Source organism: Oryctolagus cuniculus, chromosome 13, assembly GCF_051225735.1.
Source record: "Oryctolagus cuniculus isolate XC-2025 breed Fujian yellow rabbit chromosome 13, ASM5122573v1, whole genome shotgun sequence".
Lineage (NCBI taxonomy): Eukaryota > Metazoa > Chordata > Mammalia > Lagomorpha > Leporidae > Oryctolagus > Oryctolagus cuniculus.
In genome coordinates, this window is record NC_142879.1 from 62,346,425 (window position 1) to 62,368,286 (window position 21,862).

Below are 21,862 nucleotides of genomic sequence, written 5' to 3' on the forward strand. Positions count from 1 at the left end.
CCTTGTAGTAATTTCTGATGATTCTTTTTATTTCTGTGGTGTCTGTTGTTACATTTCCTTTTTCATCTCTGATTTTATTGATTTGGGTCTTTTCTCTTCTTTTTTTAGTTAGTTGGGCCAATGGGGTGTCAATTTTGTTTATTTTTTCAAAAAACCAGCTCTTCGTTTGGCTGATTTTTTGTAATGTTTTTCTTGATTCAATCCTGTTGATTTCTTCTCTGATTTTAATTATTTCTCTTCTCCTACTAGATTTGGGTCTGATTTGCTGTAGGTTTTCTAGATCCTTGAGGTGAATGGAAAGCTCATCTATTTGGTGTCTTTCCAATTTCTTGATGTAGGCACCTATTGATATAAACTTTCCTCTTAACACTGCTTTTGCTGTGTCCCATAAGTTTTGGTATGTTGTGCTGTTATCCTCATTTACTTCCAGAAAGTTTTTGATTTCTCTTTTGATTTCTTCTATGACCCATTGTTGATTCAGGAGCATGTTGTTCAATCTCCATGTGTTTGTGTATGCTCTAGGGATTCCTGAGTTGGTAATTTCCAACTTCATTCCTTTATGGTCTGAGAAGCTGCATGGTATGATTCTAATTCTTTTGAATTTGCTGAGACTCGCTTTATGGCCTAGTATGTGGTCAATCCTAGAGAAGCTTCCATGTACTGCTGAGAAGAATGTAAAATCTTTAGCTGTAGGATTGAGAGTTCTGTATATATCTGTTAGATCCATTTGGGCTATAGTGTCGTTTAAATCTACTGTATCCTTGTTGATCTTCTGACCGGATGATCTGTCTATTTCTGAGAGTGGAGTATTGAAGTCCCCCAGTACTACTGTATTGGGGTCTAAGTCTCCCTTTAAGTCCGTTAATAAATCTTTTAGATAAACTGGTGCCCTGTAGTTAGGTGCATATACATTGATAATTGTTATATCTTCCTGTTGAATTGATCCCTTAATCATGATATAGTGTCCCTCTTTGTCTCTCTTAACAGTTTTTGTGGTAAAGTTTATGTTGTCCGATATTAAGATGGCTACGCCCGCTCTTTTTTCATTTCTGTTGGCATGGTATATCTTTTTCCAGCCTTTCACTTTCAGTCTGTATGGATCTTTGTTGGAAAGATGTGTTTCTTGTAAGCAGCAAATAGATGGGTTTTGTTCCTTAACCCAATCAGCCAATCTGTGTCTTTTAACTGGACAGTTCAGGCCATTCACGTTCAATGTGACTAATGATAAGTGGTAACTTTGCCCTGCCATTTGCCAAAGATAAGTTCTAATATATGCTTTGAATTCCCTGTGATCTTTTGCTGTGAGGTTTCCTTCCTTGGTTTCCTTCCTTTACCTTCTTTCATATTGATGACCGTGTTTCTGTGTTTCTGTGTGTAACACATCTTTAAGCATCTTTTGCAGGGCTGGACGAGTGGCAACAAATTCTTTCAATTTCTGTTTGCAATGAAAAGTCTTTATTTCACCTTCATTCACAAATGATAGCTTTGCAGGATATAATATTCTGGGCTGGCAGTTGTTCTCTCTTAGTACCTGGGCTATATCTCGCCATTCCCTCCTAGCTTGTAGAGTTTCTGATGAGAAGTCAGCTGTGAGTCTGATTGGAGATCCTCTGAGAGTAATCTGACGTTTCTCTCTTGCACATTTTAGGATCTTTTCTTTATGTTTCACTGTGGAGAGTTTAATTACAACGTGTCGTGGTGAGGATCTCTTTTGGTCGTGTTTATTAGGGGTTCTGTGGGCTTCCTGTACTAGGATTTCTCTGTCCTTCTCCAAACCTGGGAAATTTTCTGCTAATATCTCACTAAAAAGGCCTTCTAATCCTTTTTCCCTCTCCATGCCTTCAGGAACTCCTAGAACCCGAATGTTGGGTTTTTTAATAGCATCCTGAAGATTCCCGACAATATGTTTCAGATTTCTAATTTCCTCTTCTTTTCTTTGGTCTGACTGTATCCTTTCCTGTTCTCTGTCTTCTAAGTCCGATATTCTCTCTTCTGCTTCACCCATTCTGTTTGTAAGGCTCTCTATTGTGTTTTTCATTTGATCTATTGAATTCTTCACTTCAGTCACTATCACAGTTTCCTGTTGTACTAGTTGTTTCGTTTCATTTTGATTCCTCCTTAATATTTCATTTTCACGAGAGAGATTTTCTATCTTGTCCATTAAGGATTTGTGTAGTTCCAGAATTTGTTTTTGAGAACTTCTTAATGTTCTTATCAATTTTTTGAGATCTGCTTCTTGCATTTCTTCTATGTCATCATCTTCATAATCTTGAATTGGGGTGTCTTTTTCATTTGAGGGCGTCATGGTGACTTCCTTGTTTTTATTACCTCGGTTTTTGCGTTTGTTATTTGGCATATTGGAGATATTTGGTTTCTTCACTGTGGTGCTTTTTCTTGTTATACTATGACTCTAGATTAAGTGGACTATCTGTTTTTGATGGAGCCTTAGGGCTTGAGATGGGTGTGGCCTGAGAGCTCTGTTTGGTGTGCCAAAGGTGACACTCCCAGGTTAGGCGTGGTAAATCTCTCTCTCTCTCTCTTTTTTTTTTTTTTTTTGATTCAAAAGGGAAGTAATTCCGCACAGCTGAACGAAGTTGGAGGTAGTTAGCAGGCAAATGATATACCCACAGGAGCCAGAGATTGGAAGCTCTTTCCCAAGATCCCCACAGGGAATCTGTTCGGCCCTCAGAGTGGGCTCAAATTCTCCTTCAGCCTCCCACTGGGTTGCCAAAGTTACGGAATTGTAGCGTCTCTGGAGAGTGCTCACGTGAATTCCGTGAGTTCTCTCCCCCACAGTCTCTTTTTTCACAGTCTCAGTTCAGTAGCACCACAAATTTACTAGCTCCTAATCTCCTGTTAATTCGCCCCGCCCAGAGTCAGGTTTTTCTGCTAGGCTCAGGGCCGGTGCAGACCTGAGGTCGCTCTGCTTATGACGTATGTCCAAGATGGCGCCTGCTCTTTGTCTTGCTCGCCCTTGAGAGGTGAGCGGAGAGAGAGAAACCCGTGTCCGTACTAGTCACCCTTTTTTCTCTCTCTCTCTCTCTTCCAGTTAGCCTTGTGAACTTCCCCCCCCCGGGGGTCGTTCCCTCTAGTCTCCTCTCTCCGCTTGCCTGCCGGTGTCTCGGGCTATTGAGGTTCGGCTCACCTCACGTTCCAGCGCTGGTGTGTTGAGTCTGCCGCTGATGTCCCGAACTGTGGGCTCCCACGCTCTCCACGCAGGTCCGCTGTGAGTCACGCGTTCCGGAAGAGTTTCTTGTGCTGTTTCCTCCCCTACTCTTCCTTGAACCTGCAGTATCTCCACTTTTATTAAACTATCTCTCCCCAGACTATCAGTGTGCTCCCTTCCTATTCCGCCATCTTCCGTTTCTTCCAGGCCACAATTCTTCTCAACTCCTGGCATATATCTTCCACCACAGTGTAGCCACTCGATTTACAATTGGGGGGACACCCTACGCTTCCCTTTCCCTAACAAAACAATCCCATTTCTAGAACTGTCACTTAATTTCTCACTATAAAAGAAAACAAGAAACCCTTTCCTGTCATAAGGTCTATGCCTTAAGTGACTCAACCTGCCCTCAGTCTCATTTGTCCCATTTGTCCACTTCCTGTTCCCTCATTGAAATCTTACCCCAATCCTGGGCCAATCCAATGCTTAGACTGATGATCTATTATTCTATTGACTATTCAAAACCTTACTCTGTCATAATCATTGCACTCCAAAGGTCTCCCCTTTGTATATGACCCTGGCTCCTACCCTCCATGTCCTCAATCTCTCAGTCACACTAAATCTGCTCTTTCATCTCTTGCAAGCTGCCAGCTCACCATCCCTCACCATGTGCCTGCTCCTTCTACTGATCACTTGAAGAATACTTGCCCCTCTACTTTCCTCTCACTTGTGGAAAAGCCTAAACCCTGGATCAGTGCTGTAATCCTCTTTGTCTATTTCTGTAAAGCTGAGGACTTCTGCGAAAAATCATCTCAAGCTTGTGCTCGAAATTGGTCTTTCTGCCTCCAGTCTTACAATGTCAAGTACATCCTCCAAGACCATGAAAGCACCCCATCTAAAAGCCAATATGGTCATCTTACTACCTTTGATTAAAAATGATGGAGGCTCTACAAAGTCGTAAGACCCCCTGGAGGTTAGGCCCCCAGGTCCTGTTCTGTGCCCCCTTTCCAATTTGATCCACCTTACCTTAGGCTCTATGATCAAGCTCGGAACCTGCCAGACTGCTTTTCTCCATTTTAACTTTGTTCATGCTGTTCTTTCTACATGGAGAGTCACCTTTCTCACCCTTTGCTAATTGATTCCTGAGTATTTTGAAGCATCATTCAGGTGGCATCTCCAATACGCTTCTTCTAATCCTGAAACTGTCAGAGATGCCCTTTCACTGAGCATCTGTAACATCCTGCACATACACATATTTCCATTCATAGCGCTATGTTCTAATAACCTATTCTGTGTCTGTCCATTCCTGTTCGATGGAGCTCTTGAAACATATACTTTAATATGTAATGCACAGTGCTCAATAAATATCTGTTGATTGAATACATAAGTCAATAATACCAATACAGTAGTTCTTATCCTTAAGGGATATGTTCCAAAGTCCCTAATATATGTCTGAAGCCAATGACAGCACCTAACTCTATATTACTACATTTGTTCCTTTACATACATATCTGTGATAATGTCTTATAATGCCTAATTTATAAACCAAACTTTAATGACAAAGGCTAATAAGATAAAGTAATTATAAGAATATGTTGTATTAAAGTTATTAAAGCATGAATTATTTGTTCCTGGAATTTTCCACTTCAGATTTTTGGAGCACAGTTGATGAATGGTCATTGCAACTGCAGAAGGGAAATTTGTAAGTGGTGATGGCAGGGGACCACTACGACTCAAAGACTAATCAGGCTGTAGTTTTATTAATTCTTCAGATATTTCTGGGTTTCCTTCTGAAATATATGTTTCATGTGACTGAAGAAATAAATAATGAACAACCCCAAACTGAGACCTAAATAATTAAGTGAATGGCTCAAAGAAAGAGAGCTTGATTGCTACTTCAGAAAAAAGTGAAATAGGGCTGATTTTTTTTTTAATGCAGGATTTGTTTAGTTATACACCATTGTTCCATTCATGTCCTACTACCTTGGAAAGCAGAAGTTAATTCTAAAACTCTTGCTGTACGCATAATAGTGTATTTTTACATGCTGTCAATCATTTCTAATTTTGGAGTGTGTGGACTTTTTCATTTGGCTATCTACAGTGTGTAGACTAAAAGTTAAATCTGTAAGATATTAATTAATTCCAGTAATACAATGAAATTTGGTAGTAGTTACATGTCTATTAAAGTTGAACTCACTCCTGAAAAGCTTTTCCAGGACTATTAGATAAGTCATCAGTTTGGTTTAAAAAATGTTCCATTCATAGAATTGAGAATTTAATTGTAACCTGGATGTTTGAACCATTAATATGTTCTGTTGATGACTTTTCATTTAGAAAACTAAATAAATTTACAGGTTTGAAATTTAAAGAATACAATAAAAGAGAGTCTCTTTGAGTGCATCTTAATGATAGACTAATAACCAAAATACAAAAAATAAAAATCCCCAGGTTGAGTTGTCACCAGTATTTAACATTATTTATCTTTTTTTTTCTTTTTTGACAGGCAGAGTGGACAGTGAGAGAGAGAGAGGACAGAGAGAAAGGTCTTCCTTTGCCATTGGTTCACCCTCCAATGGCCGCCGCGGCCGACGAACCGCGCTGATCCGAAGGCAGGAGCCAGGTGCTTCTCCTGGTCTCCCATGGGGTGCAGGGCCCAAGCACTTGGGCCATCCTCCATGCACTCCCGGGCCACAGCAGAGAGCTGGCCTGGAAGAGGAGCAACCAGGACAGAATCCGGCGCCCCGACCGGGACTAGAACCCCGTGTGCCGGCGCTGCAGGCGGAGGGTTAGCCTATTGAGCCACGGCACCAGCCTCATTTATCTTTAAATTTTAATTTCTAAGATATTTTAGATTCTTCATGATAACCCTTTTTTCCTTGACCATAAAAAAATATCAACTTTGTTCATGGAACTCCACGGAATAAGAGTTTTGCCAATCCTGAGGAATCATTGTCCCAGCCTTTATTCTTTTGAATATGAGAAAGACTCAGCAAAACCTCTTTTGTTTCAAAAGCTTCCTAACCTGAAGCTGAAGCCCAACACTAAACCTAATACCAAGCAAACAGCAAAATGAGAAAAATAAAAAAGGAGGGATAGAAAAACCAGAAGTGCTCAAAGGATGCACAATATTTAGAGTGGAAAGCATGTTAACAGTGTGTATCTTGCAGCTTAAAAATGCTTTTCTACTGACTGTCATCAGAGGCAATCACTTTCTGGGAAAAACACTTTCTTTGCAATCCTACAGTCATTTGCATATAGAACTTGCATGTTATGCATATTTGGGGTTAGCAATATGGAAAATATTCAAGTAATATAGGGCACATTTAATTTTAAGCTCAGGAAATGGATCATTTTAAAATTGTGATTTTTTTTCCCAATTACAAAGTTCTCAAGTTTCACTCCCAGAAATATGCACTTTGAAAACTTTTCCTAGAATAAACTAATTATGCAAAACTTTGACAAGCACCCAATTCTTTGCATTCCCAGCAAGAAAGCAAAAGTGGGAATGCCTGGGCATGGCGATGATTTATGCATGTGATAATTTTGCAAGGAGTTTGTCATAGACTTTGCCTCTAAATTTATTCCATGTTGTCTGTATGCTTGAACAGTGATAAATTATTGGAAAAACATTTTTGGGATGATATCTTCATCACACAGAGGAATAGCTTGCCTGAGAACATATATTTTAAGTTACCTTCTCCTTGACATTGAGAAGACATTATGAGAATTTTGCATTTCATGAAGACTTTCAGGAATACAAGGAAGTGAGACCTGCTTCAGGGAAACTCCTTCAAAATGTCCTATTATAATATGCTCTTCAGGTCTACCTGTGTTAATAATTTTCAAATAATATTTAAAATAATTTTCAAATTTAGAGCCACCTTATTTTAAAAGTTACTCTCATGCTTTTGACTAAACTACTTAGATATTTTTCTGTAGGCTGAGACTGAAAGCAGACTTGCACAAGGGGAGACACATCAGGGGTAAGCTGCGAATGCACCCTAGGCAGATTTGAATGGTGTACTCAGTGTAGCCTGATTGCATCTTGATGTCTAGGCTGCTTTCATCTGCAGTCCTCAGTGTAGTGCCCAGCCCTGGAGAGGATGGGTGCTCACTGACCTCTTGGTGCTTGTACTGGAGATCGGCAGGTAGTCCATGACAGCAATGTACACGTATTGCTTGGCATCGTCTATCACACTGTAGATGGCATCTATGTCAAAGCTTCTGTTTTTAGGGCAAAAGAGTTTGGGAGAATTCTGTGAAGACACAAAAACCAAACTTTTAGAGTGTTAATTTTTTGCAGCTAGGATTTTCTTTGTTTCCTTAATGAGTTTTTGGCTTTTAACTAAATATTTTCAAATCTACCTTCCGATTCTCCATTGGAGTAGTCAAAGATATTTTCAGTCTTATCAAAGTTGAGGCATATAGAGATCAAGGTATGGTGGGATGGGCTTGAGTCTGTTTCTCTCTCTGGGTTTTTTTTTTTTAGAGATTCATTTATTTATTGGAAAGGTAGGTGAGAGATCTTCCATCTGCTGGGTCATCTCCACCAATGCCTGCAACACCCAAGGCTGAGCCAGGTTGAAGCCAGGAGCCAGGAACTTCATCTGGGTTTTCCTAGTGGGTGGCAGGAACCCAAGTATTTGGGTCATCATCCACTGCCTCCCAAGAGCATCAGAAGGAAGCTGGGTTAGGAGTACAGAGTAGCTGGGACCTGAACTGGGCATTCAAACATGGAATTGAAGTGGACTAAGCTGCCCCTCAAATTTTTTTTATAGAAAGACCACTGCTCCAGAGGAATATACACAAGGGCTATAATCAAGTCTCAAGATGGCAATTTCACTCACATATATTGCATTTTTTGTACTCTCTAAATTAGCTACAAATCAAACATATTTGTGTTGGATCCAGTTTATTTTGCCAAGCATAATGGTCTCCAGTTGCATCTACTTTGTAGCAAAAAAGACAGGATTTCATTACTTGTATGGATGAATAATATTTCATGATGTACCTACAACACATTTTTCTTTATTCTTCAGTTGATGGACATCTGAGTTGATTCCATATCATAGCTTTTATGAACTGAGCTGTGATAAATGTGGGGGTGCAGATTCCTCCTTTATGTGCTGATTTCATTTCCTTTGGATAAATTCCTAGGATTGGGATGGCTGGGTCATTTGGTAGATAAATATTAAGATTTTTGAGGAAATCTCCATACTGTTGTCTTTCTTTTATACAGGCATTTTCCAAAGAATGATACAAAGGCCAATGGACACATGAAAAAATGCTCAGGATCACTAACCAGCTGGGAAATGCAAATAAAAACACAATGTGGTTTCACCTCACCCAATTAGAATGGCTATCATCCAAAAATTAAAAAAAAAAAATAACCAAATGTTGGCCAGAATGTGGAGAAAAGGATGCACGAATACTTTGCTGGTGGGAATTTTGTTCTTCAAGTCTGTTTTAGGAGAGAAATCTTGGTTTCAATGCATACTTGTGATTCACTGAGGAGAACTTTAGTCTCAACATTCAATTCTGGTACACAAGTATACCCTGTGAGACATACCTGTTAATTTTCTCAGGTGTTAACATCTATACACTCATCTGTACACACCAAAGCCCAGAAGTCATTTCATTTGAAATGTGATATTGCCAAGAATGTCCTAGATGTAGAACTGTTATGGGCCAAAGAAATCAAACAGCAGTCAAAGCTTTGTGGGGAAGGGCACACAGTTTATTTATGCATGCCAGTTTGACTAGACTCCTGTCTCAGGAGTCAAGCCTCATCCTCTGACTTTCTCTACTTTCATACCCTAAATTTAGCAAGGCAGTACGAAGGCAGTTTCAGGGAGCACATTGTTATCTTAGGCTCTCGAGTCTAACAAATCACAACTGCAAGGTAAGATAGTTTGAGGATACAGGAACCAGGAAGAGTCAATGAAAACTTAAAGACAATTTGGGAGGCACACAACTATCTTATCTTATGTATCTGACTAGGCCTTTATGGCAGGTGGGGAACCAGTTTTTAAAGTCAGACCTGGTTGGCTTAGATCCATCTGGCCCTTTGATAACAAGTGGGAGGGAATGTGTAACATTCCCTCAAACTGGCTCCTTAATGGCAAGCAGGAAGGGGGCTGTAACAGAAGCTACAAAGTTTAGATTTCTTCCCTGAAATCTTTCACTGAGTCAAGAACATTTGAGAAAGAGTCATCAATAATCTACAGCAAAAACTGAGTTAAGATGCCCAAATTCATCAGCAGAGCCAGAGAAGAAGGATGTTCTGAAAGATGTAAGCCATGGCCGGCACCATGGCTCAATAGGCTAATCCTCTGCCTGTGGTGCCAGCACACTGGGTTCTAGTCCCAGTCGGGGTGCTGGATTCTGTGCTGGTTGCCCCTCTTCCAGGCCAGCTCTCTGCTGTGGCCCGGGAGTGCAGTGGAGGATGGCCCAAGTGCTTGGGCCCTGCACCCGCATAGGAGACCAGGAGAAGCACCTGGCTCCTGGTTTCGGATCGGCGCAGCACAGCGGCCATTGGGGGGTGAACCAATGGAAAAGGAAGACCTTTCTCTCTCTCTCTCTCTCTCTCTCTCTCTCTCTCTCTCACTGTCCACTCTGCCTGTCAAAAAAAAAAAAATACATAAAAAAAGACGTAAGCCAAATGAAAGAGAAAAGAAGAAAATTATTCTTATGGTATTTTCATCATGTTGCTTGAGGTTTCCATCTTATAAAATACAGTATTTTTAGAAGTAGTTGTCATAGAAAGGAAAAGATGTAGTTCCAGTCCTAATTTGATAAAGCATACACTACATCAAGTGGAAGAGCATAAATAATGCTAGGGTGCTTAATATCACAAGGCTGAATAAGCAGGTTCTGGAACTGCCAGAAGTGAATGACATATGGGATAGGCAGAGCCATGTTCTGGAACAACTGCCCACACTGCACTGGTGGGAATTCCCATCCCAGCTTAGAGGTGAAGCTCCTGGCATGAATGCCCCCCCTAGTAAGAGCATTTTAGAGGATGCATACCCTCAGATGTCTTTATCCAGAAAGTTCTCTTGGAAAGTCATAAGCAACATACACTTCTGATCATTTAAATTATTTTTCTTTCAGAATGAGAACAAGTTTCTAAGTCTTAAAAAAAATCAAGGATAGTCCTACACTCTGTCCCCAGAACTCCACTTGTCACCGAGACAGCATGTGCTTGTTTGGCGTTTTCTTTGTTCTACCATCTTACTCCTTTCTATGACTTGGATATTAATTTGGATGTTAAATATCCCCCAAAGGCGGGAAGCCATTGTAACCCATGAGTCGTACTTTGGAAATTTATATTCATTAAATAAAAGATAAAAAAAAAAAAATATCCCCCAAAGGCCCATGCGTTACTGACTTGGTCCTCAGCATCTTATGTTAGTGGTACTAGTAGGGTGGAAACTTGATTCAACTATGGTGTTCAGAGGTGGGGCCTCTGGAAGGTGATTGGATTAGATTGGGTTGTTAGGATAGAGTCCACAGGATTACAGCCTGGTGTATTTATAAGAGACTGCATAGACCTAGACAGGTATATTCCCTTTCTTTTGTCCAGGATGCTCTGCACCACCTCAGGACTCTCCAAGCAAGAATACCATACTAGAGGTAAAGCAACAGGGCCAGCCTAGTCTTGAACTGTGAACCTTCATGACTGAGCTAAATGACCCTTTTCTCTTTAATGAAGTATCTGAGGCAACCAGCTTTATAAAGTATAGTGATACTGATTAATATATTCCTGAATACTGTTTGCTTCATGCTGTATGCAGGCGCTTTATAATACCTTCCTAACTAATCCTAACTAATGCTTTCTCTCCACAGTATTTAACAAACACATGTCACTTTGATGAAATGACTCCTGGTCTCCTGAAATCCAGAGGGAAATATCCATGGCCTTGTAGCTTTGCTTCCCTTGTGAGCTGGCTAGCATACCACTTGCACCCTAAAACAGAAGCAATCACCATTCCATGGCTGTGCCCTTATTTTGTCTGCCACTGAACACATCTTCATGCTTGGCTCCCGGTTGATGTATTTCCCTATCTTTGACTGTCCAAGTCCTGTTCATTCTGTTCTCTAAGTTCCAGCTCCAGCCTTATCTCTACCATGAACCCTTTTATAACTAACCAGCTCCCACCTCTGTGTTTCCACACTGTTTCTTTTTCACCATGTTAATCATCTGTGGGTACACATGTCAATGGCACTGAGTACCTGCACACTGTTATGCAACCATTACCACCATCCGTCTCTGGGATTTATTTATGATTTTGAAGAACATATTCAACCACAATTATTTGCACTAGCCTCACAATCTCAGCTAGATTTTTAGTTTGTTGGGGGTTGAGTTTTATTCATTTTCCTGTATCTATTAAAAAACAAAATATTCAAATGATCTAACTTCCTGTACCTGTTAAGTTTGCTTCAAACAAGCTGCATGTTAATATAGAGAAGCTGAGGATCTGAGTTCTGTGCACAGCTCCTTATGCCAACTCTGAAATGTATCCCAACACCTACATAATTTTTTTTCAGTTAATTTCATCACATATTCCAAAACTGGATTTTGACATTGGGGAGGAATAAATTTAGGCAAAAGATGAGGCAGGTGTTGCAGTACAGTGGGTTAGGCCAATGCCTGCATATCAGAATGCCAGCTGTAGTCCTGACTACTCCACTTCAGATTCAGTTTTCTGCTAGTGCATGCTGGGAAGCAGCAGATGATGGCTCAATTGCTTGGACCCCTGCAACCCATGTAGAACACCCAGATGGAGTCTCTAGCTTCAGCCTGGCCAGCTCCTAACTATGTCAGGCATTTGGGGAGTGAACCAGTGGATAGAAGGTTGATCTCTCCCTGTTCTCCAACCCTCACTCTCCCTCTGGCTCTGCCTTTCAAGTATATGGGGAAAAAAATCAAATTTAGGCAAAAAGTTGATGGTGGCCTCTTTATATCAGCTATTCTATTCTGCTTGGCTACTGAGGCTATAATCTAGAAGTAAGAGCTTGGACTTTACAATTGGAGACATCGTAGCATGTCCCTTTCACTTTTTAAAGACTGTTTCCTAGTGAGGTTAATAACAGCACACTTTTCGCACTGCTTTGCCATGAGGCTCAAATGAAAGCATGGCCTGTTCTATAACTGTGCCCTCTTTATTTGCTTTCGCCCAGTCAGCAAATATTCCATGTGCCTGTCGTATTCCAGGTTGTGTTTCAGGCATGTGCTGTATATCAGGGATTAGGCAAAACCTTGGTTTTTGTGGACTTTCATTCAAGCTCATGTCATATGGCATTGCATTCATTGTCTGCATTTACAGCACTAGCTTGTGAGCTGTTTGCTATTCACATATTATGTGCTTAATAATATTTTGTGGATGAATGTAAAAGTGTTTTTCTAAAATTAGTTGATTAATGTTGAAGCTTCACTTGACCCTCAACATTTACTCCTATTTGGAGTTGGCTAATTGTAGGTATTTCCAAACATTTCCTTGCCTTATTGTTTTCCTATGCTCCCTTTTGACTAACACAATGCCTAGTATTTGGTAGGTGTTCCACGTGTTTATTAAGGAAATGCATGGTTACCTGTATCAGTCCCCTTGATACTTCCCTGTGTGTCCCACAGTCCTCTACCTAGATAGGCTAGGGTCTGAAAAATATCTGTTCAAGGTCAGATGAATAAAAGAAGACATAAACAACAATGTACAGCTCTGGCAGAGGAAGTTAACTAGTTCCAATTGTTTTTATAAAAGGTTGTTAAGTTTCCCTCTTAGCACTCCTCAGAAGATTTTCTGAACCTTGCATGGTGCAGTGGAAGGGATGGGAAAACATAGACCCTTTTGTATATTTTTAGCTTTGTCATAATCTTTTATGAATCAAAAGCTCTTGAGACGTCTCATGTCTAGGTTAATCTATGATTCTTAGATTAACAGGTGCCTTATACATGTGTATAACTTATTTGAAATACTTGATTTGTAAAGACTAAACCTGTTAAGATAGGTCTCTCATTCATTTCATAATAGCTTTCTGGCTTTGAGAAGTCCATATTGCAGTTCTAGAATATATATATATATATATATATATATATATATATATATGTTAAAATGTAGCTAAATATGAAAAGACAATCCCTAGAGTCAGAGAAAATATTTGCAAGTCCCTGATAAGGGACTTGTATCTCAATATGGAAATAACCCTTGCAACTCAACTTCTTGAAAATCCCTAATTTAAAAAGAGTTTGGTAGATAATTCTCTAAATAAGATACATAAATGGCTAATATGCATATGAAAACCACAGTAAAATTCCATTTCACATCCACTAAGAGATCTAAAATAAGACAGATATAATAAGTGTTGACAAAGATGTGGAGAAATAGGTACATTCATATATTACTGGTGAGATTATAAAACAGTGCAATTTGGTAAACAGTTCAGCAGTTTCTCAAAATGTTCAACGTATAGTAACAACACTAGCCAGTAATTCTACCCCTAAATAACTGAAGCCAGGTATTCAAATAAAAAGTTATACATGAATGCTCATAGTAGCACCATGCATAATAGCCCCAAAGAAATAACCAAATGTTCATCAACTAAATGCTGTTGCTATTCAATATAATCCTAAAAATATTAGCCAGAGCAATTAGACAAGAAAAAGAAATTGAAGGGATACAAATTGGAAAAGCAGGAAGCAAAATTATTCCTGACTGCAGATGACATGATTCTATATATAGGGGACCCAAAAGACTCCACTGAGAGACCGCTGGAATCATAAGATAGTTTGGTAAGATTGCAAAAATAGAAAAATGAAATTACATAAAGCCAAAAAGCTTCTTCACTGCAATAGAAACACTTAACAAAGTGAGGCAGCAACTGATTAAGGATTACTATCCAGAATCTGAAAAGAAGTTAGGAAACTCAAGAACAATAAAGTTAACATTTCAGTTAAGACATGGGCAAAGGATAGAACAGAAATTTTTCAAAAGAAGAAATTCAAATGGCCAACAGACATATGAAAAAATGCTCAGGATCACTAGCCATCAGGGAAATGCAAATAAATATTACAATGAGATTTCACCTCATCCCAATTAGAATGGCTCTCGTACAGAAATAAAAAAAAAAACTATAAATGTTGGCAAGGATGTGGAGAAAAAGGTTACTGAATCCACTGTTGGTTGGGATGTAAACTAGTACAGCCACTGGAGAAGACAGTATGGAAATCTGAAAACAGATCTACCAATGTCCCAGCCATCCCACTCCTGGGAATTTACCTAAATGAAATGAAATCTGCATTTGAATGAGTTAACTTATCTCCATGTTTATTGCTGCTTAATTCACAATAGCTAAGATATGGAATCTACCCAGAGGCCCATCAACCAATGACTGGATAAAGAACATGTGGTATGGAACACTATGGAATACTATCCACCTACGAAAAAGAGTGATCCTGTCTTTTGCAACAAAATGGATGCATCTGGAAACCACTGTACTTAGTGAAATAAGCTAGTTCCCAAAAGACAAATACCATATGTTTTTCCTGATCTGTGGTTACTAATATAGTATAAAAGATATAATGTATATTAGTGGAATTGACATTTTGAGAATTGATTTTTGTTTATAGCCCTTGTTCTCTACTGCTGTGGAACAGTGGTTTTTTTTTTCTTACATTTTGCTGAATTCATTACTTATTGGAGGGTTAATCTTAAGATTATAAAATAAACTTAATCTATGTCATTGTAAAAATTAAAAGAATAAGGAAGGAAGGAAGAGGGCAAGTGGGAGCATGCTCAGGGGAGAGGGTAATGTGGGAAGAATCACTATGCTCCGAAATCTGCTTATATGAAATAAGAAATTGTAAAAGAAATTAAAAATTTTATGGTATGTAAGGTGCTGAAGGAGTATAACATAACATTTTTCCATGGTAGCACTACATTCTATTGAAAGCCTGCTCCACTCAAGAAGTACATCCCAATATACTGATGAGTGAATGAGTGTAACAATAAACAACATGAAATTATAGTCTGTCAAGCACTTAGATCTATAAAAATAGACCTTTAACTCACCAGTCTTATCTTTGCAAGCAAATATGTTATCTTAAGAGTGCTACAAAAAGCCTGTAAGAGAAAAACTCAGCAAACTATCATTTCCAACTTCTGATCCCAATGGGCAATGTAAGACAATTAGAATTATTTGTCCTTATGTTACAGGAAATCACACAGTTAAATCCAACCAAATACCTATTTATGTTCCACAGGAAAATTATGACAATCTATAGGGGCTGGCGCTATGGCGTAGTGGTAAAGCAGCTGCCTGCAGTGCTGGCATCCCATATGGGTGCTGGTTCGAGTCCCGGCTGCTCCACTTCCTATCCAGCTCTCTGCTAATGGTCTGGGAAAGCAGTGGAAGATGGCCCAAGTTCTTGGGCCCCTGCACCCATGTGGGAGACCCAAAGAAGCTCCTGGCTTCAGATCAGCGCAGCTCCGGCCGTTGCGGGTATCTGGGGAGGGAACCTGTGGATGAAAGACCTCTCTTTCTGTCTCTACCTCTCTCTCTGTGTAATTCTGACTTTCAAGTAAACAAATAAATCTCCAAAAAAATATATATATACTAACTTAAGATTTATATTTAACTATGTTTAATTATCAATGATCTAACATCTAATTTGGGAGAGGCTTTTTCTTAAGGACTTTAAATATTCTTATCCACTTTAAATTTATTCTTGTGACTGTCAGCTTATGAACATACTCTATTTTACAATATTTTGTGACAAATTTATTGAATTTAAATGAATTTGCCTTGGTATTTGTTTGGTCATGCATTACTAAAGAAACTATATGCATTGTGAAACTTTCTATCAATATTACTTGTAATAAAAGCAACCCAATATTTATGGATGATTTCAGAGAGTACCAAGTATTGTTCTGGGAATAACAACAATGAAGAGTATTGTATATGATCCTCAAAGTCCTATAAAACAGTGGAAAGGGAGACCATAAACAAGTAGTTATGAAAATTGTGGGGAGCAACTCGGACTATACTGTTACTGGAATTAAGACTTATTCTATGCATCTGCTCTCCCACAATATGGCGCTGGGAGAGAAGAAAACAGATTCTGCACAGCTGCCTCCAGTTCAGCCAATAAACTGTAGGACTTGCTCTTGATTGGAGGAGAGCAGCGTACTCGGCGTGTGGGCAGCCGAGTTAGGATTGGCAGAGGAGGACTATAAAGGAGGAGAGAGACGGCATGCACCAGGAACATCTAAGGGGAACATCTAAGGGGAACACCTGTGCAGCCCCCGAGAGAGCCGGCCGGCAGTGTGCCGCTCCCCTGCGGAAGTGGGGAATGTGGCCAGGGGGAACCGCCCTTCCACGGAGGTGGAAGGGACAGTAGCCAACCCGGGAAGAACCAGCAGCAAACCCGGGGAGGGCCGAGCAGACGAAAGAACAATGCAGGGTCCTGTGTCGTTCCTCCATGAAGAGGGGGAGCGACATAATGGTGCCGTGACTCGGATAGGAAACCTAGGAGGGAAGAAACGGGAAGAAGTGGAAAATACTGGAGAGAGAGACTAGCAAACAGCCTAGGGAAAAGCCGGACGAAAAAGGTGCCGGAAGAAGCTATTGAAAGCCTAGGCATAGACTCAGATACGGACTACGGGGGGAAGTTGGGAGAAATCTCTAAGGTTGAAAGCGAAAGTGAAAGCTAGAACAAACAGACTCGGATGCGTACTGTGGGGAGAGGCCAGGAGAAATGAGGGAGGAGTATTGTTGGAGGAAAGCTTGGGGAAACATACCGGGTAGAGAAAAATGTTAGGGAAATTGAAGCCGCGGGGGGCAGGCCGAGGCGGAAACGAAAGCCACTTTGGGATTCTCAAGTTAGCCTGGGAATAGGGGGCAAAAAGTTAAAACCAGAAGCGGAAACGTAAGCCCGGTTGGGATCCGTCTGATTAGCCCGGGGAGCAAAGGACGGGAAGCCAAATCGTGGGGCGGAGACGTGAGCTGGGTTGAATTCGCCAGGTTAGCCCGGGGAACTTGGATTGAATACTAGTGGCGGAGACGCAAGCTACGCTGTGTGACTCGCAGAGGCTGCCGCGCGCAGACAGAGCGTGCGGGGCTCAAGTAGATAGGGAACGCGGGGCTAGTGAGAGACCGCGGAGTGTGCGCGCGAAGCCGAGCCGCGCAGAGCCGCGAAGCCGCGCAGATGAGAGAGGCGCGGGCTGAAGCGGCTCAGAGCCAGAAAGCCGCCGAGAAGCGGCCTCGGGGCGGGCGCCGGGAAGCCGCGGGGATAAGAGAAACAGAAGTTTAGAAGTAAAATGAGAAAAATAGGAATGCTGGAAGATAGAAGTAAAATGGGAGAAATAGGAATGCCCGGAGATAAAGAAATAGAGAAATAGAAAGGCCTCCCCACAATATGGCAATGAGAAAGCTTGGATTCGGTCTGCCTGATTAAGGCGGTAAGCACCAGCAGGCGGCTCGACCAGAGTATGAGCCACAGGTCACCGAAGACAGGCACGCATCAGCGCCTAAAAACCTCCTCACAACATGGCGAAGAGAGGACCCGGATTCGGTTTGCCTGATTGATAGGACTTGTAAGAACCTGTGGCAACTCTAGCAAGTAGAGCAGAGTGTGTGCCATGGGACACCAAAGACAGGCGCGTATCAACGCCAAAAAATAAAAAGAAAGGGGGATCTGTGGGGAGCAACTCGGACTATACTGTTACTGGAATTAAGACTTATTCTATGCATCTGCTCTCCCACAATATGGCGCTGGGAGAGGAGAAAACAGCTTCTGCACAGCTGCCTCCAGTTCAGCCAATAAACTGTAGGACTTGCTCCTGATTGGAGGAGAGCAGCGTACTCGGCGTGTGGGCAGCCGAGTTAGGATTGGCAGAGGAGGACTATAAAGGAGGAGAGAGACGGCATGCACCAGGAACATCTAAGGGGAACATCTAAGGGGAACACCTGTGCAGCCCCCGAGAGAGCCGGCCGGCGGTGTGCCGCTCCCCTGCGGAAGTGGGGAATGTGGCCAGGGGGAACCGCCCTTCCACGGAGGTGGAAGGGACAGTAGCCAACCCGGGAAGAACCAGCAGCAAACCCGGGGAGGGCCGAGCAGACGAAAGAACAGCGCAGGGTCCTGTGTCGTTCCTCCATGAAGAGGGGGAGCGACAAAAATGTGATAAAGTCTATTGCAGAGTTAAAAGCAAAAACTGTGACTGAATGATACTAGTTCTAATGGCAGAGGTTCTCTGACTTTCTAAAATGTCTGAACTAACTTCTACCTCTTCAAAAATGATGCCAAATCAATATATATATATATATCAAATCTAAAATCAGACAGGTTTGATATTACTAATAGTAAATAGAAAATAATAAAAAAGAAAAAGTGTTTCACCTTGATTCAAAGGCTCTGAAAAAAAATGCTTCAGACTCATTTTGTGGCAAACATTTACCAAAAGGCAGTTTCTGAATTTACCCTAGGGTATATCAAAGGCCTTGCATTTTAGTATGTTTTACTAAAGGCCCAAGGTACCTCTCTGTGGTAGATATGTTAACTTCAGAATCAACAAAAGAAAACTTTTTATAGGCAAGAATTTACTATATACAGTAGTCACATTCATTTATCCATCGATTGCCCACTTGTTCCTGCTGCATCTGGCTGAACAAGTGCCCTTGCTTGGGATGTCATGTTACCCAATAATCATCTGTATTAAAGGTTCCTTGGTAAATGTTCTATTATTGCTCATCCCAAAACTGGGAATACTACCTGGCATTTTTTTCTATTAGAGAGTTGTCTTGAGAAGCCATGAAGATTTATATTTGGAATAATTTTGTTAGTACAACATCCTATGCAATGTTACTTGTTACTATTCTTGACCTTCATCCACAGAAAATAAGAAAAACATTTTTTTTTGGCTCTATTTGATGAAATTCATTCATAGTCTATTTTCTGCTATTCACACTTCTGTGAATTTGATATTTAACACAACTTCAACTTCTTTTTTCCTCTAATGTTATTTTTCTAAAATTTCAGATTGTACTTTCATTTGAGAAGACAAAATCGATCCAATTCATCTTTGATAAAAATGCTCTTAAGTGACTAAGGGTTTTTGACATAAAAAGTACTAATATCAGTCAATGGATAAAACAGCAATGTTAAATTAGGAGCATGGTTTACAGAAGTTTCTCTGAGCATCAGGATCAGTTCAGAAGCTTGATTCAAATTTGACTCCAGAAGTCTCACCTTGGATGTAGTAGATGAGCTTGCATTGTCAATCTAAATTTTTTTTTTTTTTTGACAGGCAGAGTGGATAGTGAGAGAGACAGAGAGAAAGGTCTTCCTTTGCCGTTGGTTCACCCTCCAATGGCCGCCACAGCTGGCGCGCTACGGCCGGTGCACCATGCTGATCCCAAGGCAGGAGCCAGGTGCTTCTCCTGGTCTCCCATGGGGTGCAGGGCCCAAGCACCTGGGCCATCCTCCACTGCCTACCCAGGCCACAGCAGAGAGCTGGACTGGAAGAGGGGCAACCAGGACAGAATCCGGTGCCCCGATCAATCTAAATTTAAACAGACTGCCAAGCTGATTCTTAAATTCAAGGATTCAGGGCTATAGGCCCAGATATTCACATTGCTGCGACGTGTGGGCAGTGACATGGTGGCCTGGGGAGGTGAGGGATGTGGAATGGATATGAGCTAGAGGTTTTCAGTCTTTCCCTCCAGCCCCAGTCAAGCAAAGCTGCTCTGTTGCAGTGTATGCTTGGATTCTCTCATATGTGTCTCAGTGGGTTCTACTGCTAAAAACAAGTCTGAATATCATTGCTGTAAAACACCAAAAAGAGGCTACTAGATTCTGATGTCAGGACACCCGAGAGCTGATGTCTCTCTTGACACTTCCCATCTGATGGACTTCAAGCTGGTTGCAATGTCTTCATTTGTAACACAGTCACAGTCCTTTGCCTACCCTCCAGGATGATGGTAGGGGTCTAATGAGATAAAGTATCTGAAATTAAGAATGATTCTAAAAATTTCTTATTGTTATTATTAGGGACAGCAAATGATTAGCTTAAGAGCAAGGAACATTTTAACTCTTGGAAGTATGGGACACAGCCAATTTATCTGATTTGCTTTTGCCCAATACAACACCATACTGAAACATTCCAGCTTAAAACAAAGCCTTTGGAGGAAGAAGAGGAGAGAGAGGTCAAGCAACTCACCGACACAAATGCTTGGGATTTGGTCTCATTCAACTGAAGCTGCAATTTCTTTTCATTGTCGTAGACTCCATAGAGTCTCTTGGACCAGGTCTGAGGTACTCTGCTCTTGAATTTTAATGAACTATATAAAGCAAATATCCTTTGTAAATCTAGGACCAGACAGCTGCAGTTGTAGAAGATGACACCGAGTTCTTTCATCTGTGAAATTAAAATGGAAGGCATCAATGCTGCGTACTAGGTATTATATTCAGAGAAAAAAAGGACACCTAAGAACGTAGTAGCGGCCTCTTTTCTCCTTGCATTTGCCGTCACCCAGTAATACGCAGATATAGTCACATCATGGTACATAGAAGTAATCAGTTATAAAAACTTTTAGCTATTTCAAGAACTTTTGCTTGTCTTTTGCATTTGTACTCTTACAGATAATTCTCCATATCTACCTATAGTTTTCTCATTAACTCTTCGGATTTGTTTTCTTAGAACTAATCTCTGTATGAGTTGTTAGAACATGCAGCAAGAGAAAGGCTGAGTCTTAATTGCAGCATAGCAGAACCATTACAGTCATGGATTCAGGAATTGGGCTCCAGCTCCATGACTTTCCAGTTGTGTGACCTTGAACAACATACTGAAACTCTGGACCACAATGTCTTCCTCCATAAAACAGAAGTAATAATATTCCTTTCATATAGTGGATGCTTAGAACAGTGCCTATCAAATGACAGTTACTAAAAATACACTGGCAATCTTTATTCTTGAGGTTGATATAATAATAAGAATAAACGACACATAAATTCTTGCAACTTTTCTCAATGCATGGATGAGGAGAGCAAAGCTCTCACAGGTAAGAATATTTTCCCAAAGTTGGAAATTCAATTGGTAGTAAATGAAGAATTTGAACACAGGTTTTCTGATCCCTCATCAAATATACTTGGAAACATGGTTATACTGGCTTCATCTGAGTCCAGTATCATTTTGTAAAAATTCAGTCAGAAAAGAACATATAAATATGCATGCTTTATTGAGCTAAACATATGGTGAGGGGTTTGTCATGAAACCTTGGCTCTCTAAAGAACTGGAGTCCACTGATAATAAATTTCCCTCCTTTCCCTCCTTCCAGGGTTGCAGGACGGGTCACCCATGTCACCCCCAGGGTACCCAGTACCATGTGCTATGGAGATCTTTCCACAGCCATCTATACATATCTGTCACCATTTTATGAGCTGCTCAGCACACAGAATGAAGGGACCCAAGTTACCTACCATGGATAGATGTATTTCTATTTCTCTAAAGCAAAAAGCAAAGGCATTAGCATTCTTATACAAACAACTATCCTTCTGTACAACTGTGTCCTCACACGTATATTTGGCCCTCCATATCTGAATGTTGCATGTTGTAGAATCAACCAACAGAGGTCAAAATTATTTGGAGAAAAGTTATGCCTGTACTGAAAATTTGAAGACATTTTTCTTGTCATTATTTC

The 21,862-nt window shown here is 40.7% G+C and overlaps 1 protein-coding gene across 6 annotated transcripts in view; it reads right to left on the reverse strand.

Annotated features, from left to right (window-relative positions):
* Positions 1-21,862, reverse strand: part of PLD5 (phospholipase D family member 5) — a 410,403-nt gene that overhangs the window by 21,592 nt on the left and 366,949 nt on the right. For all 6 annotated transcript variants that reach the window (XM_051820761.3, XM_070055590.2, XM_070055589.2 and 3 more), the window contains 2 exons: positions 20,383-20,580; positions 7,286-7,422 (listed from right to left, as the gene is read on the reverse strand). In XM_051820761.3, coding sequence (XP_051676721.1) covers positions 7,286-7,422; positions 20,383-20,580 — 335 coding nt within the window. The remainder of the gene's footprint in view (positions 1-7,285; positions 7,423-20,382; positions 20,581-21,862) is intronic.